The 14,329-nt window shown below is 40.9% G+C and overlaps 1 protein-coding gene across 2 annotated transcripts in view; it reads left to right on the plus strand.

Annotated features, from left to right (window-relative positions):
• The window catches only part of MOCOS (molybdenum cofactor sulfurase), a 55,294-nt gene extending 41,378 nt beyond the window's left edge, over positions 1-13,916 (plus strand). Inside the window, exons 12-15 of one of the 2 annotated variants that reach the window (XR_011076207.1) lie at positions 2,943-3,048; positions 6,675-6,813; positions 8,142-8,390; positions 10,341-10,444. Coding sequence is in view for 1 of the 2 variants with exons in the window: in XM_068562778.1 (XP_068418879.1) it covers positions 2,943-3,048; positions 6,675-6,813; positions 10,341-10,445; positions 13,749-13,901 (503 nt within the window). In the remaining variant the exon portion in view is untranslated. Of the gene's footprint in view, positions 1-2,942; positions 3,049-6,674; positions 6,814-8,141; positions 8,391-10,340; positions 10,446-13,748 lie in introns of those variants that run through there. The other variant, XM_068562778.1, reaches the window with a different exon arrangement.
• Positions 13,917-14,329: the final 413 nt, after the last annotated feature.

A 14,329-nucleotide genomic window follows, 5' to 3' on the forward strand; every position in this document is an offset into this window, starting at 1 on the left:
AATTTTTTGGTTTCCCAGTGCGTATAAAAGTTATATTTACACTCTATTGTTATCTATTAAGTATGTAATAGCATTATGTCTAAAAATCAGTGTGCATAACTTAATTAAAAATACTTTCTTGCTAAAAAACTCTAACCATCATCTGAGCCTTTAGCAAGTCATAGTAACATCAAAGATCGCTGATCACAGATCACCATAACAAATATAATAATGAAAAAGTTTGAAATATTGTGAGAACTACCAAAATGCAACACAGAGATATGAAGTGAGCAAATGCAGTTGGAACAATGGTGCAATAGACTTGCTCAATGCAGGGTTGCCACAAACATTCAATTTGTAAAAATCTTAACACCTGTGAGGTAATACGTGCGAGGCACGATAAAGTGAAATGCAATAAAACAATGTACGCCTGTAGTCATTTAAAATTAAAACTTGTACATTGCCCTTTTAAATATAAGCCAGTGGAGTCTCAATACCATAGTGATTTGAGTCTTACGAGTATTAATTTAAAAATATGTGTATAAACAAACTGTTTTTTAATGTACAGAAATTTTCTTTCTTTCATTTTCTTTCTTCAACTTGTATTTCCATTCCACTTCCTTGAAGGAATTTTATCTTAGTGTTATATATTTTATGCTTGAAAATCTTTCCTTGATCACCCTATCATATTTATCTGAAACTAAAATTATATATAAATTGAAATGTATAAAAGTTTTTAAAGTTTCCTGTGATTGTAGAGTCTCAGTGTTAGGAAATTTTTCCTAGGTTGAGTTCTTATCATAGTTTTTAATAGTACACAGTTGATCAAAGCAACAAAAGTATATTATAAATTTCGAAAAATAGTTATTAAACATAAAGAGAAAAAAATAGTGGAAAAGGAATCTCTTAATGAGATGGCTGGCCACCTGTGATTAATTCCCATGTCCATGAATGACTGTCACCTATGATCAGAATAGCTGGTGTTCAGCACTGGTTCTCTTCTGAAGAATCTTATTTAAGTCAATAAAGAGCTGGGGATGAAGGTGTTGGTTAACGTGCTGTCACTCAAACCTTTCTTCTGAGGCACAGGGCTCTAACATCAAGATGACTTTAATCATCTGTCACTTGACAACTTAATTAGTTCCGGCAGTTTTGTGGTTAGCAAAGAATTGGAACCCATCTGACCTACAGGAGGATCAGTCACCCAAGCCTGAGAGACTTTTATTTTCTCAGCACAGACCCCAGGGTTTTGAACTGGTCCTTTGTTTTCCACCCTGGAGATTTTTAGCCCCCAGGGGCAATGTGCCATAGGAGAGGTGCGGCCTTTGCCCTGTGAAGGGTGAGAAGGGCCTTTTGTGGAAGGGCCTGGGATTGCACCTCACTGCTCTGACAGAGCCATTTTAGCAAAGAAGACATGGAAGTAGAGAATCTGTAAGCGATTCTCTTGGAAGTGTTCATTCTCGGGTACTCTGGGGTCCACAGGCCTAGTTCAGAGACAGCTCACTAGGTTTGGGCCCGCCAAGCCTTTATTATCAACATCTTGTATAAAGACAGCTATGGCATGCCCAAAAAGTGGGAGCTGGAAGCTGGGTGATGGGCTGCAGTAGTTCTGGAGGCCCTTGATATTTTCTTCCACTCTTTTTTTTTTTCTTTCTTCTCAGTAGTTTTAAAACTTGTATTATTTATTTCTAAAGTCAATATTACACACTTGCCCAAGGGCAGAACCCAGCTTCTCCCTGACTAGATTCACTGACCAGATTCAGAAGATCTCACCGGGCCTGTGACCCTCATCAAGGCCCTTCTTGCTTGGGGAAGGGCCCCCCCGCCCACTTCCCCACCTCCACCCTGCAGCGCCATCTCTCCTCCTCTAAGTGTTGCCTCCAAGTTTCCTTTGCTGGAACAATTTAACTTCAGCATTTTATTATTTTTTTCCAGATTATCAACACAATATTCTAGGAGCTTATGTTCTTTCTGTTTTTGAGAAGTTTGAGCCATGCTTAGAACATTTTTTATTTCCAGGGCACCATTTTCTTCCCTTTAGAAACAGTCCCTAATATTTAAAAATGGAAGTCTTCCATCCAAGTACTAACCAGGCCAGGAATTCTACTCAATATTCTGTAATAACCTATATGGGAAAAGAATCTGAAAGAGAATGTATATATGTATATGTATAGCTGAATCACTTTGCTTACACCTGAAACTAACACAACATTGTAAATCAACTACACTCTACTATAAGATAAAAATTAAATTAAAAAAATGCAAGTCAATGGAAGCGTGATTCATTTGCATTCCAAGAAAGCAACTCTTCTTTTCTAATTTATTTTATCTTAATTTTTAAATTTAGGTATAATTGACATACAACATTATATTAGTTTCAGGCGTAAAACATAATAATTTGACATTTGTATATATTGCAAAATGATCATCACAATAAATCTAGTTAATATCCATTATCACACAGTTACAAATTTTTTTCTTATGATGAGAACTTTCAAATATGCAATACAGTATTATTAACTGTAGTCACCACACTAGACATTACATCCCCAGGACTTATTTATTTTATAACTGGAAGTTCGTACCTTTTGACCTTCACCCATTTCGCCAATGCCTGCCCCCCGCGCCCCCCCCCAGCCCCCCCCCACCCCGGCTCCGAGCCTCTGGCAACCACCAATCTGTTCTCTGGATCTATGAGCTTGTTTTGTTTTGTTTTGTTTTAGATTCCGTATCTAAGTGAGATTATACAGTATATGTCTTTCTCCGTCTGACTTTTCACTTAGCATAATACCCTCAAGGTCCATCCATCTTGTCGTTAAATGGCGAGATTTCATTTTTTTTATGGCTGAATAATATTCCACTGTGTATGTATACCACACTTCCTTACCCATTTATCCATCGGTGGACACTTAGGTTGTTTCCCTCTCCAGCAACTCTTCTTTTAAATACTCCATCACTTTTAGATCAATCTGCTTGTACAACAGCCACCCTCTCTCTGGTGAATGAGGCACAGTATCTGCTGATAAACAGATCCAGTGTTTTGGAACTTCAGCGGCAATTAAGCACCAGGTAAGATCCCTGTACTATTTGCTATTTACCTTGGGAATAGCAGACAGGTATAACTACTTGCCCCTGGGAGTGAGCTGGTCACCTCTTTGGGGAGAAAAGATCTGAGAATCATGAGTCCAGACCCTTCATTGAGAAACTGAGGCCCAGAGAAGTCACAAAACTTTTTAGGCCAGTTTTCCTTAATCTTTTAGAGGGTTCTCTTTTATCTTCCAATGTCCTTCTTGATGCCCTCAAGATGCTTAGTGGAGAATCCCAACTCTCATTTTTAATCATTTCAATTCTTAAACATTTAGTTGAATGTAATTGCCAGCAATTGGACCCACTTTTGTTGCCCACTCTCCCACTGTCCCCTGGCCCCTAGGAGCCTTGCATTACTTCCACAGTCATTTTGAGTGAAAAGAAGAGTGGTTATGAAAGCTTTTAAAGTTGTAATTGTAGATACTATTTGTTTGTATCATCAGACAGAACTAGCACCCTTGCCTGCTCACTCCCACCCAGGGATCTCCCAAGGGTCCTGGAAAGGTCAGCTCTAGAAAGGGTCTTGGTTGGTTCAAGCCCCCTCATTGTCCTTCAGAGGAAATTGAAGTCCCAAGGTAATCAGACAATTGGGGCAAAAAAGAAAAATCACCCAGCTCTTACGTAAGAGTTGGGACCGGCAGATCATTCGTGGTCCACACCTGTCAACACCATGAGCCGGGGCTCCTGTGATGCTCACATGCCCTGTGGTCCTGGGCACATGTGTGCACATGCACAAACATGTACATGTATAGCTTAATAAAAACTACAAAAATGGACTGTTTGTAGTAATTCCTGTTTATAGTCATTGGCAAAAGCACACAACAGTGTTCCCTTGCCGAGGTCCAGGCTGCCCTCTTTAGGAGCTGAAGTGTGATGCCTGGTCCCTGAGGGTTCACTGAGTTTTCCCCGTACTGAGTGACCCGCTTGCTCAGGTACCCTGGGCCCTGGATGGAGCAGGTCTGCAGTTTTCTGGGATTCTTGGTGTGGAAAGAGAGGAGGTGGGGACAGGCTTGCTGCAGCCCTGGTTCCTGCAGTCCTGGTTTAGTGCAGGGCTGACAAGCAGGAGGTAGGAAGGCCAGGTGGTCAGAGGTAAGAGAAACAGCCTGTGGTTAGTACATAGTGAGCGTCCCTGGTTCTGTTTTCAAATTTGATGGATGATACTGTCTCCATGCTGGCCATGGTAGCTTTTGGACATAAAACTTTCCCTATTACAAAGCACAAAGGGAGTTTTTTTGTTTGTTTGTTTGTTTATAACCTGGAGGGTAAATCCAGAATCAAAGGATTTTAGGACTGGAAAGTGCTAACCCTCTCATTTCCCACAAGGACCCTGCAGTCCTCATCGATTGTGGGTGTTGCACATAGTTAGTGGCAAAGCTGGACTTGGGTATCCTGGTCCCTGGCTTTTCACATGCCAGGGGCTTTGAGATACAGACATGGGACCCCTTACTCTCCCCCAGCATCTTTCAGTTCTGTCTCCAGGGCAAATTCCAGTCATGCTCAAGGACTTCCCTCCCTCCAAATTTCAAAAATTTTTATTAAAGTACAACAAAGTGCAAAAATCATAAAGTACATAGTTTAGTGAATGTCTACAGATGTATATACCCACGTAACCACCATCCAGATCAAGTAGAGAACATTTCTAGAACCCTAGACCCCTTCCTCATATCCCTTCTTAGTCAACCACACTGAAGGTTGCCACTATTATGCCTTCTTTCACCCTAGAGAGTTCACCTTTTCTTAAACTCAATTTAATGGGGTCATACAGTGTGTTCCTCTGTTGAAGTTTTCAGATGCTTTTTCAGTGCTTTTTTACCTTAGGGGAGGGGGTGCATGGAGGTGCAAGGAGCTGTTTTATGGTAACTTGTGCTAATAAACAAAAATTTTAAACAAGAATTACAAAAATAGCATATGCTTAGTTAAAACTGCAAACGGGATGGAAGCTAGGAAATAAAATTTTTAATCGAGGGGACTTCCCTGGTGGCGCAGTGGTTAAGAGTCCGGCTGGTGATGCAGTGGACACAGGTTCGAGCCCTGGTCCAGGAAGATCCCACATGCCGCAGAGCAACTAAGCCTGTGTGCCACAACTACTGAGCCTGCACTCTAGAGCCTGTGAGCCACAACTACTGAGCCCACGTGCTACAACTACTGAAGCCCTCGTGCCTAGAGCTCATGCTCTGCAACAAGAGAAGCCACCACAATGAGAAGCCTGCGCACTGCAACGAAGAGTAGCCCCCGCTCACCACAACTAGAGAGAGCGCGTGCGCAGCAATGAAGACCCAATGCAGCCAAACGTAAATAAATAAATAAATTTAAAAAAAAAAAGAATATAAGGCTTTAAAAAAATTTTTTTAATCGAGATACAATTGACATGCAACATTATATTAGTTTCAGGTGTACAACATGATTCTATATTTGTATATACTGAGAAATGATCACAGTAAGTCTAGTAAACATCTGTCATCACACATAGCTGGAAATTTTTTTTTTAAGATTGCTTATTTCTTTTTCTTTTTTTAATAAATTTATTTATTTATTTATTTATTTATTTATTTATTTATTTATTTTTGTCTGTGTTGGGTGTTCATTGCTATGCGCAGGCTTTCTCTAGTTGCGGAGAGCGGGGGCTACTCTGTTATGGTGCTCAGGCTTCTCATTGCAGTGGCGTGTGTTTGTTGTGGAGCACGGGCTCTAGTCACGCGGGCTTCAGTAGTTGTGGCATGTGGGCTCAGTAGTTGTGACTCGCGGGCTCTAGAGTGCAGGCTCAGTAGTTGTGGCACACGGGCTTAGTTGCTCCGTGGCATGTGGGATCTTCCTGGACCAGGGATTGAACCTGCATCCCCCGCGCTGGCAGGTGGATTTTTAACCACTGCACCACCAGGGAAGTCCTGCAAAATTTTTTTCTTGTGATGAGTACTTAAGATTTATTCTCTTAGCACCTTTTAAATATGCAATACAGTAGTTTTTTAGACAATACAGTATTATTAACTATAGTTGCCATGCTATACATTACATCCCCATGACTTGTTTATTTTATAACTGGAAGATTGTACCTTTTGACCCCTTTCACCCATTTTGCCCACCCTTCCCCCAACCCCTGGCAACCACCAATCGGTTCTCTATAGGAAATAAATATTAAAACCTCCCATGTATACTCTATGTTGCTTTATGATGTTCTAATATCCAAAAAGAGTGTGAGCTCTTGATACTTTTTAGGTCCTTGACAATTAAGCCTGTTGACGGTCTTTAAATGCCTTGTCCTGACTCTGTAGAATTGATATTTTCTCATAAGTTTATTCACTCGATCCCAGTTCACTTGGTTTCCAAAGTTCTTCATCTCTTCAGCAAAGATCTGCTCACCCATTGCACTGCCTCTTGTGGGCTTCTCCATGGAGATGGGACAATATTCCAGGGAGATCATGGAGGCCTGTCCAACAGATGTGTGTCTCTTGGCCTTGCACTCATGATAAAAGCTTGTTCTGATCATCTAGGCCTCAGGCCAGAGTACAACTGCTGAACTCAGGCATCGAGTGGTAGGAATGTTGAATTATTACAGTAGTGCAGTTATCCACCCTTCCCCACCTTTTCTCTCTTTGGTACGTCTTAAACAGTGATGAGAATGGAAAGGAAGAATTATTCCCAGTGAACAATCTCATCTCACGTTTCCGTGCCAATATTATTACCAATGGAACAAGGGCTTTTGAAGAAGAGAAATGGGATGAAATTTCAGTTGGTTCCTTGCATTTCCAGGTAAGTTCCCAGAAGTTCTATTATCCTTCCTCAAGGGTTGCCAGTGGGGATTGACCTCAGTCCTAGGCCGGGATGGTAGCAGGTAGCAGGGAATCCCATGCCCCATCACGTGCCCCCTCTCCCCCGCCAAGCGTTGCCTCTTACCCACAAAATCTCAGCAGGAGGGTATGTAACATCTGCATCCTGGGGTGCCCCTTGGAATGATCCATCCCTCCTTCCTCCGAGGAGGGCAGCAGTTTCACGTGGGGAAGAGAGAACGTACAGGTGATGAAGGTACAGACCTTGTCACCGTGTCTAGGCTTCAACTCTGTTTCTTGGAACGCTTGTGTCTATGAGAACGTCCTCCTCCTGAAACGTGCTGGATTTTCTCGCTGTCTGGAGCTTGTGGAGGAGGACCCAGATGCCTCATGGTCCCTCAGCGCCCGTCGTGGCTGTACCTTCTCCCCATGCTCTCTCGCTTCGGGCCTCGCTGGCAGCTGGGGAGGAGCTTGCAGTTAGAGGCAAAGCCTCCAGGATGCCCTCCCTCCCCAGGCTTTGGGCTCCCCAAACCTGAAGTCTTCAGCTAACATCTACATTCCTCCTTAGGGCGGATAAGGCCCCTGAGACCTGACCCCCGGGCCTCTCCCATCGCCCCGAGCTCATCACCCCTCCCCCTCTGCCTGTCCTGCAGACCTTCTCTCCATTCCCTAAACAAGCCAAGCTTCCTGCCTTAGCACCTTAGCCCTGCTGTCCATTCCACCTGGAGCACTTTTCCTGCAGCTCCTACGGGGTCTCAGCTCAGATGTTACCTCCTTGGAAAGGCTGTTCCTGACCCACCACAAGGTCACACTCTGCACAGTGTCTCCTTATTTCTTCAGAGCATACGAGGGTGGGGACCAAGTCTGTTTAGTCCCTGCTGTTCCTCTGGGGTCTAGGACAGTCCTTACCCAGAGTAAGTGCTCCAAACTGCTGATGGAATGAATGGGCAGGAAAGCTATGGAATAGCTGGGGACAGAGGATGGGTCATCTGCACAGAATGTGCCCAGTTCTTCAGTGGGGAATGAAATTATCTTAATAACAGTAATTAGCCAGTTGTATAAACTGATTGTAATAGGGCTACTGCACTCAGATGGAACATCACTCTAACTTCGAGGAGAGCAGTAAACAATAATTTAACCCTTAATGAAGGATTTCAGAGGTCTGGGGTTTGGGGTAGGGATAAACTGCGTGGCACCAAAAGAAAAAAAAAAATGTCCGAAAGATCTTTGTTATCCATTTAACTCTCCAAACTTCCTCTTATCCTGGAAGCTGCTCCCCCTTGAAAGAATTATCTCTTTTCTCTTCCACAGACCTCTCTGGCACCAGCCTTCTGTCGTTCCACTCATTCCTCCATCCCGGCTGACTCTTCTTCATTTTCTGTTGCTGTGTCCCTGCCATGCTATAAAAGCACCTGCTCTTACACATCCTGCCTGGTACAGAGTAGGCACGAAATATATGATAGATGAAGAGAGAGAGGGAGAAATAAAGGAAGAAAAGAAGGAAAAGAGAAAGCACTACAACTAGACTAGGATCACTGTCAGAAACTTACCTTGTAACAAGTAAGTTGTAAGGTACCTGGGTACATGAATACAAGAAGGACTCTACAAAAACCTTTCTGAGATGCTTTGCTTTCTTTAGGTCATGACACTTAATAAACATCAATTAATGAAAGTTAAAATATGCATGCCCTTTGACCCAATAATTTCACTCATAGAAATCTATCCCATAAAAAATACTCTTACAAATATGCAAAGATATATTACAAAATTACTCATTGCAATACTTTATAAATATGAAAAATTGGAGAACATCCTAAATATCCATTAAAGGGAAGTTTTTTAAAATTAATTTTTATTGAAGTATAGTTGCTTTACAATATTATGTTAGTTTCTACTGTACAGCAAAATGAATTAGCTATACATACACATATATCCCCTCTTTTTTGGATTTCTTTCCCATTTAGGTCACCACAGTGCATTAAGTAGAGTTCCCTGTGCTGTATAGTATGTTCTCATTAGTTATCTATTTTATACATAGTACCAATAGTGTATATATGTCAATCCCAAACTCCCAATTCCTCCCACCCACCCCCCTTCCCCCTTGGTATCCACATGTTTGTTTTCTACATCTGTGTCTCCATAAAAGGGGAGTTGATTAAATAAAGTACACTACATCCATACAATGTCGTCCTGTGCAGGCATTAAAAAGTATAAGCTATAGTTAATACTGTGCCTTTCAAAAAGTAAATGCTAAATTAGGAATCTGGGATTAACAGATACATGCTAATATATATAAAATAGATAAACAACAAGGACTTACTGTATAGCACAGGGAACTATACTCGATATCTTGCAATAACCTATAATGGAAAAGAATCTGAAAAAAGAATATATTTATATTATATATTTATATTCTTATTATATTATATATAAATATTATATAGCATAAATATAAATATTATATTTATATAAATTATAAATTTATATAAGTATATATTATATTATATAAATATAAATATTATATATATATTTATATAATTTATATTCTTTTTTCAGATCACTTTGCTGTGTACCTGAGACATTGTAAATCAACTATACTTCAATTAAAAAAATTTTTTTAAGTAAATGCTTAAGGGATGTTTGTTGGTGATAATAGTGCTGAAGCAGTTGCAATGCAGAAAGATCTAACACATCTCTTTTGGAAAGCAATTTTTCGCTGGATATCATCAAGTCATAAAAGGTTTATACCTGTTGACTTTATAATCTCCTTTTGGGAGATTTAGCCTGAAGAAAAATTCAAACAGGAAAGAGAGTTATGTGAATTAAGACCTTTATTGCAAAATTATTGATTACAGCAAAGCATTAGAAATTATGCACATGGCTTCAAAGGAGAAGAGCTAAGCACATCAACCCATGGGAATGCCAGGCCTTGGTGAAAACTGCAGAATCCGGGGATGAGGTAGCTGTCTGTGAACAGACACCGAACAATGTCCGTTATGTATTGTGGAGTAATTAAAAAAGAGAAAGAAAGCCAGCGACTCTCAGCTCTCAGTCAGTGGCCCTCAGCTCTCAGCCAGTGTGTTTCACAGGGGCGCATGTGGTTGCGTGAGCTACTTGCTGCCGTCTCGCAGTCTCGAGCGATCTGTGGCCACGAAAGCAGCTCAGGGTGTGTGGCTGTTGATCTTCTCCCAGTATGCCCTCCAATCAGTTCTTTTCTTCCCTGGAGGAAGCCCAGCATTCCCTGATAACCACCTGTGAGTCACAACCACTCTTCGTTTTCTTCAAAGCCCTGATGCAGTAGCCTTTAAGCTGATAAACGAATGTGGGTGATTCCCTAGTGGGCATTGGGAAGAGGTGGCACTTCCTGGCTCCTTGCAGTTTGAGTATTTCTCTGTGAGTCTGAAATTGGCTGTTTACAACGATTCCTCCTGGACCCAGATTCCTCCCTGCAGAGTGTGACAGTCTGGTCACTTTCATGGCAACACTGTCTTTTCCCTTCTCACCTCCCAGGTTTTGGGACCTTGTCACAGATGCCAGATGATTTGCATCGATCAGCAAACTGGGCAGCGAAACCAAAATGTTTTCCAAAAGCTTTCTGAGAGGCGAGAGAGAAAGGTAAGCATGACTGCTAAAAATGACACCCCATTTTAAGTTCTTGATGCATTGTCTACAGCAGAACTAATCCTTAATAGTGCTGAGTAATTTTTAGAAGTGGGAGAACATTGTAAGGCTGACGGGCTACCATCAAGGTTCAGACCTTATCGGCAGCACTGTCTTATTTTTCCTTTCCATTCATTTCCTCACTATTTTTATTACATGTATTTTTGATGCTTTCAAATCTTGTTGAAGAGATATGGAGTATAGATAAGAAATAGTTAAAAAAAAAAAAAAAGGGGGGGACTTCCCTGGTAGTCCAGTGGTTAAGACTCTGTGCTTGCACTGCAGGGGGCATGGGTTCCACCCCTGGTCTATGAACTAAGATACTGCATGCTGGGCGGTGCGGCCAAGGGAAAAAAAAAGAGAGAAATAGTAAATAAGTAAAGTAATTCTATTGTCTCCATCATTATTTTCTTCGCCACAGAAATCTCATGAAGAATAAAAAAATGCCTTATGGTGAATAGGGTAGCTGCATAGAAAATAAATTTCACTATACTAAGTTTGTAAGTCATCTTCTTGAGGGCTAAAATGACTAAGTGTCGTTGTGGATCCCAGATTATAAAAGCTGAACTTCTAAGAGATTGATTCATTAGGAACATCCATTTATTTCTGGGCTTGCACTTTCTGTCAGGACTTTTGGTTGGCGAAGAATTCCAGGAAACCAAATAAGCAATCAGGCTGCATGGAACAATTCTTGAAAATTAACAGAAATAATGCAAGCATTTCATCTCTTCCCAGTAACAAACTGGCAAGTTAACTCATGGTAAAATGTTCTGCATTGTTTCCTGTGTTTCTCCAAAACCAGAGTTTTGTTTCACAGTATTTGATTGACAGAACTCTCCTTACAGATATGGATAGGTATGGTCTGCAGAGCTGTTGCGCTTGAGTATTATACCAACAAGTCTGTTTGCTCAGCTGTGGCAGGCCGTGCCAACTGGGGGAGTGGGGACCTGGAGCCTGCCCCATGCAGGTTGCCAAGAGAGAGGATGTGTGGGCACAATACTATGGTACATGGAAGTGGTATTTCTCAGCATCACAATAATTCTTGTGCACAAATCTTTTTATTTTTTAAATTTGGAGTAATTTTAGATTTACAGAAAAATTGCAAAGATAGTACAGAGAGTTCCTGTGTACTCTTCACCTGTATGTACACAAATATTAAGGAATTAATTCATCCCCAGTCCCTAGCTTGAGGTCTGGAACGTGGTGGTGGCCAACTGATGTTATCACAGATCTGGGAGCACATCACATACTCCAAAGTGTTGTTAGTGGCTCACTTGCATTGATGGCAAACTTTTTTTTTTTTTAATTTAACCTTTATTTTATATTGGTGCAGAGTTGACTTACAATGTTGTGTTTGTTTGAGGTGGACAGCAACTTGATTCACTTATACATATCCATATATCTATTATTTTTCTGATTCTTTCCCCATTTGGGTTATTACAGAGTGCCAAGTAGAGTTCCCTGTGCTGTAGAGCAGGTCCTTGTTGATGATCTGTTTTATATATATGTTAGTGTGTATATGTTAATCCCAACCTCCTAATTTATCCCTCCCCCCCGCTTCCCCCCACCCCAACCATAAGTTTCTTTTGTAAGTCTGCGAGTCTGTTTCTGTTTTGTCAAGTAGTTCATTTGTATCAATTTTTAGATTCCATCTATAAGTGATATCCTATGATATTTGTCTTTCCCTGTCTGACTTAGTTCAATTAGTATGATCATCTCTAGGTCCGTCAGTGTTGCTGCAGATGGCGTTATCTCATTCCTTTTTATGGCTGAGTAATACTCCATTGTCTATATGGACCACATCTCCTTTATCCATTCATGTGTTGATGGACATTTTGGTTGCTTCCATGTCTTGGCTATTGCAAATAGGGCTGCAATGAACCTTGGGGTGCATGTGTCCTTTCGAATCATGGCTTTCTCTGGATATACGCCCAGGAGTGGGACCGCTGGATCATACTGGTAGCTCTATTTTTAGTTTTTTAAGGAACCTCTACACTGTTCTCCACAGTGGCTATTATCAATTTCCATTCTCACCAACAGCATAGGAGGGTTCCCTTTCTCCACGCCCTCTTCAGCTCTCACTGTTTGTAGGTTTTTTTTTTTTTTTTGTAGGTTTTTTTTTTTAATTAATTTTTTTTGGAGTATAGTTTCTTTACAATATTGTGTTAGTTTCTACTGTACAGCAAAATGAATCAGCTATACATATACATATATCCCCTATTTTTTGGATTTTCTTCGCATTTAGGTCACCACAGTGCATTAAGTAGAGTTCCCTGTGCTATACCTCATACCTGTGTATGTCCTCATTAGTTCTCTATTTTATACATAGTATCAATAGTATATACGTATCAATCCCAATCTGCCAATTCCTCCCACCCTACCCCCTTTCCCCCTTGGTATCCATACATTTATTTTCTACGTCTATGTCTCTCTCTCTGCTTTGCAAATAAGATAATTTATACCAGCAGTCCCCAACCTTTTTGGCACCAGGGACCGGTTTCCTGGAAGACAGTTTTTCCATGGACGGGGATGGGAGGCGCCGGGATGGTTCAGGCAGTAATGCGAGCGGGAGCGATGGGGAGCGGCAGATGCAGCTTTGCTCGCTCGCCCGCTGCTCACCTCCGGCTGTGCGGCCCTGTTCCTAACAGACCGCGGACTGCTAGTGGTCCGCGGCCCAGGGGTTGGGGACCCCTGGTCTATACCATTTTTCTAGATTCCACATGTATGTGTTCATATATGATATTTGTTTTTCTCTCTCTGATGATGGCAAACCTTGAGTAGACTTACACAACTCTTCATTTTCAACCTCCCATCCTTATTCTGGAGAATTTGGAGAACTTAATTTACGTCACGCATTCTTATAGAAAATGCTGAGTTTTGCCCTTATTTTCACAAAATGGTTTTTACATCAGGGAACAGAGCAGAAATCGGCCTGACAGTGGTCAGAGGCCCAGAGGAGGAAGAAGCCCTCCTGTGGGAAACTCAGGGTATACAGGAAGGAGAAAATAATAGGTCCAGCAATAAAGAGGTATAGGCTGACTATTGGGAAAGAACACTTTAAAACGAGAATCTGTGTGGTCTAGGATATTAGGATTCTCCTTGTTTCTCACTACCTTCTACTAAATGGTAGATAGGACATATCAAGTCCTAGTACATGATTTTAAAGATCTGACTTAATTTTAGTGGAACATTATTATTTACAAAATTATTTTAACTGCTAAAGTAATCTAACTTCTGTTGTTACTGTTTTGTTCACAGGTGAACTTTGGGCTTTACCTGATGCATACCTCTTTGGATTTATCTTCGCCATGTTACCTGTCTGTAGGATCTCAGGTGCTCCCTGTGTTGAAAGAAAACATAGAACACTATGATTTACCTGCTTCTGAGAAACATCAGGAAGTTATCTCCTAAAGTTTTTTTCAGCATATATTAAAATTTCTCTTTTACAACTATCTCCATTCTTTTTTTTTCTTCCAGTTTTGTTGAGATATAATTGACATACAGCACTGTGTAAGTTTAAGGTGTACAGCATAATGATTTGACTTATATACATCATGAAGTGATTACCCCAGTAAGTTTAGTGTATCGTCTCAGATAGATATAAAATTAAAGAAATAGAAAACAATATGTAATTTTTCCTTGTGAAGGGAACTCTTAGGATTTACTCTCCTAAATTTCATACATAACATACAGCAGTGTTCATTGTATTTATCATGTTGTACATTACATCCCTGCTACTTATTTATCTAATAACTGGAAGTTTGTACCTTTTGACTTCCTTCATCCAATCACCCACCCACCTCCCCCCTCTGGTAACCACAAATCTGATCTCTTTTTCT

Source organism: Eschrichtius robustus, chromosome 14 (genome assembly GCF_028021215.1).
Source record: "Eschrichtius robustus isolate mEscRob2 chromosome 14, mEscRob2.pri, whole genome shotgun sequence".
NCBI classification, from domain to species: Eukaryota; Metazoa; Chordata; class Mammalia; order Artiodactyla; family Eschrichtiidae; genus Eschrichtius; species Eschrichtius robustus.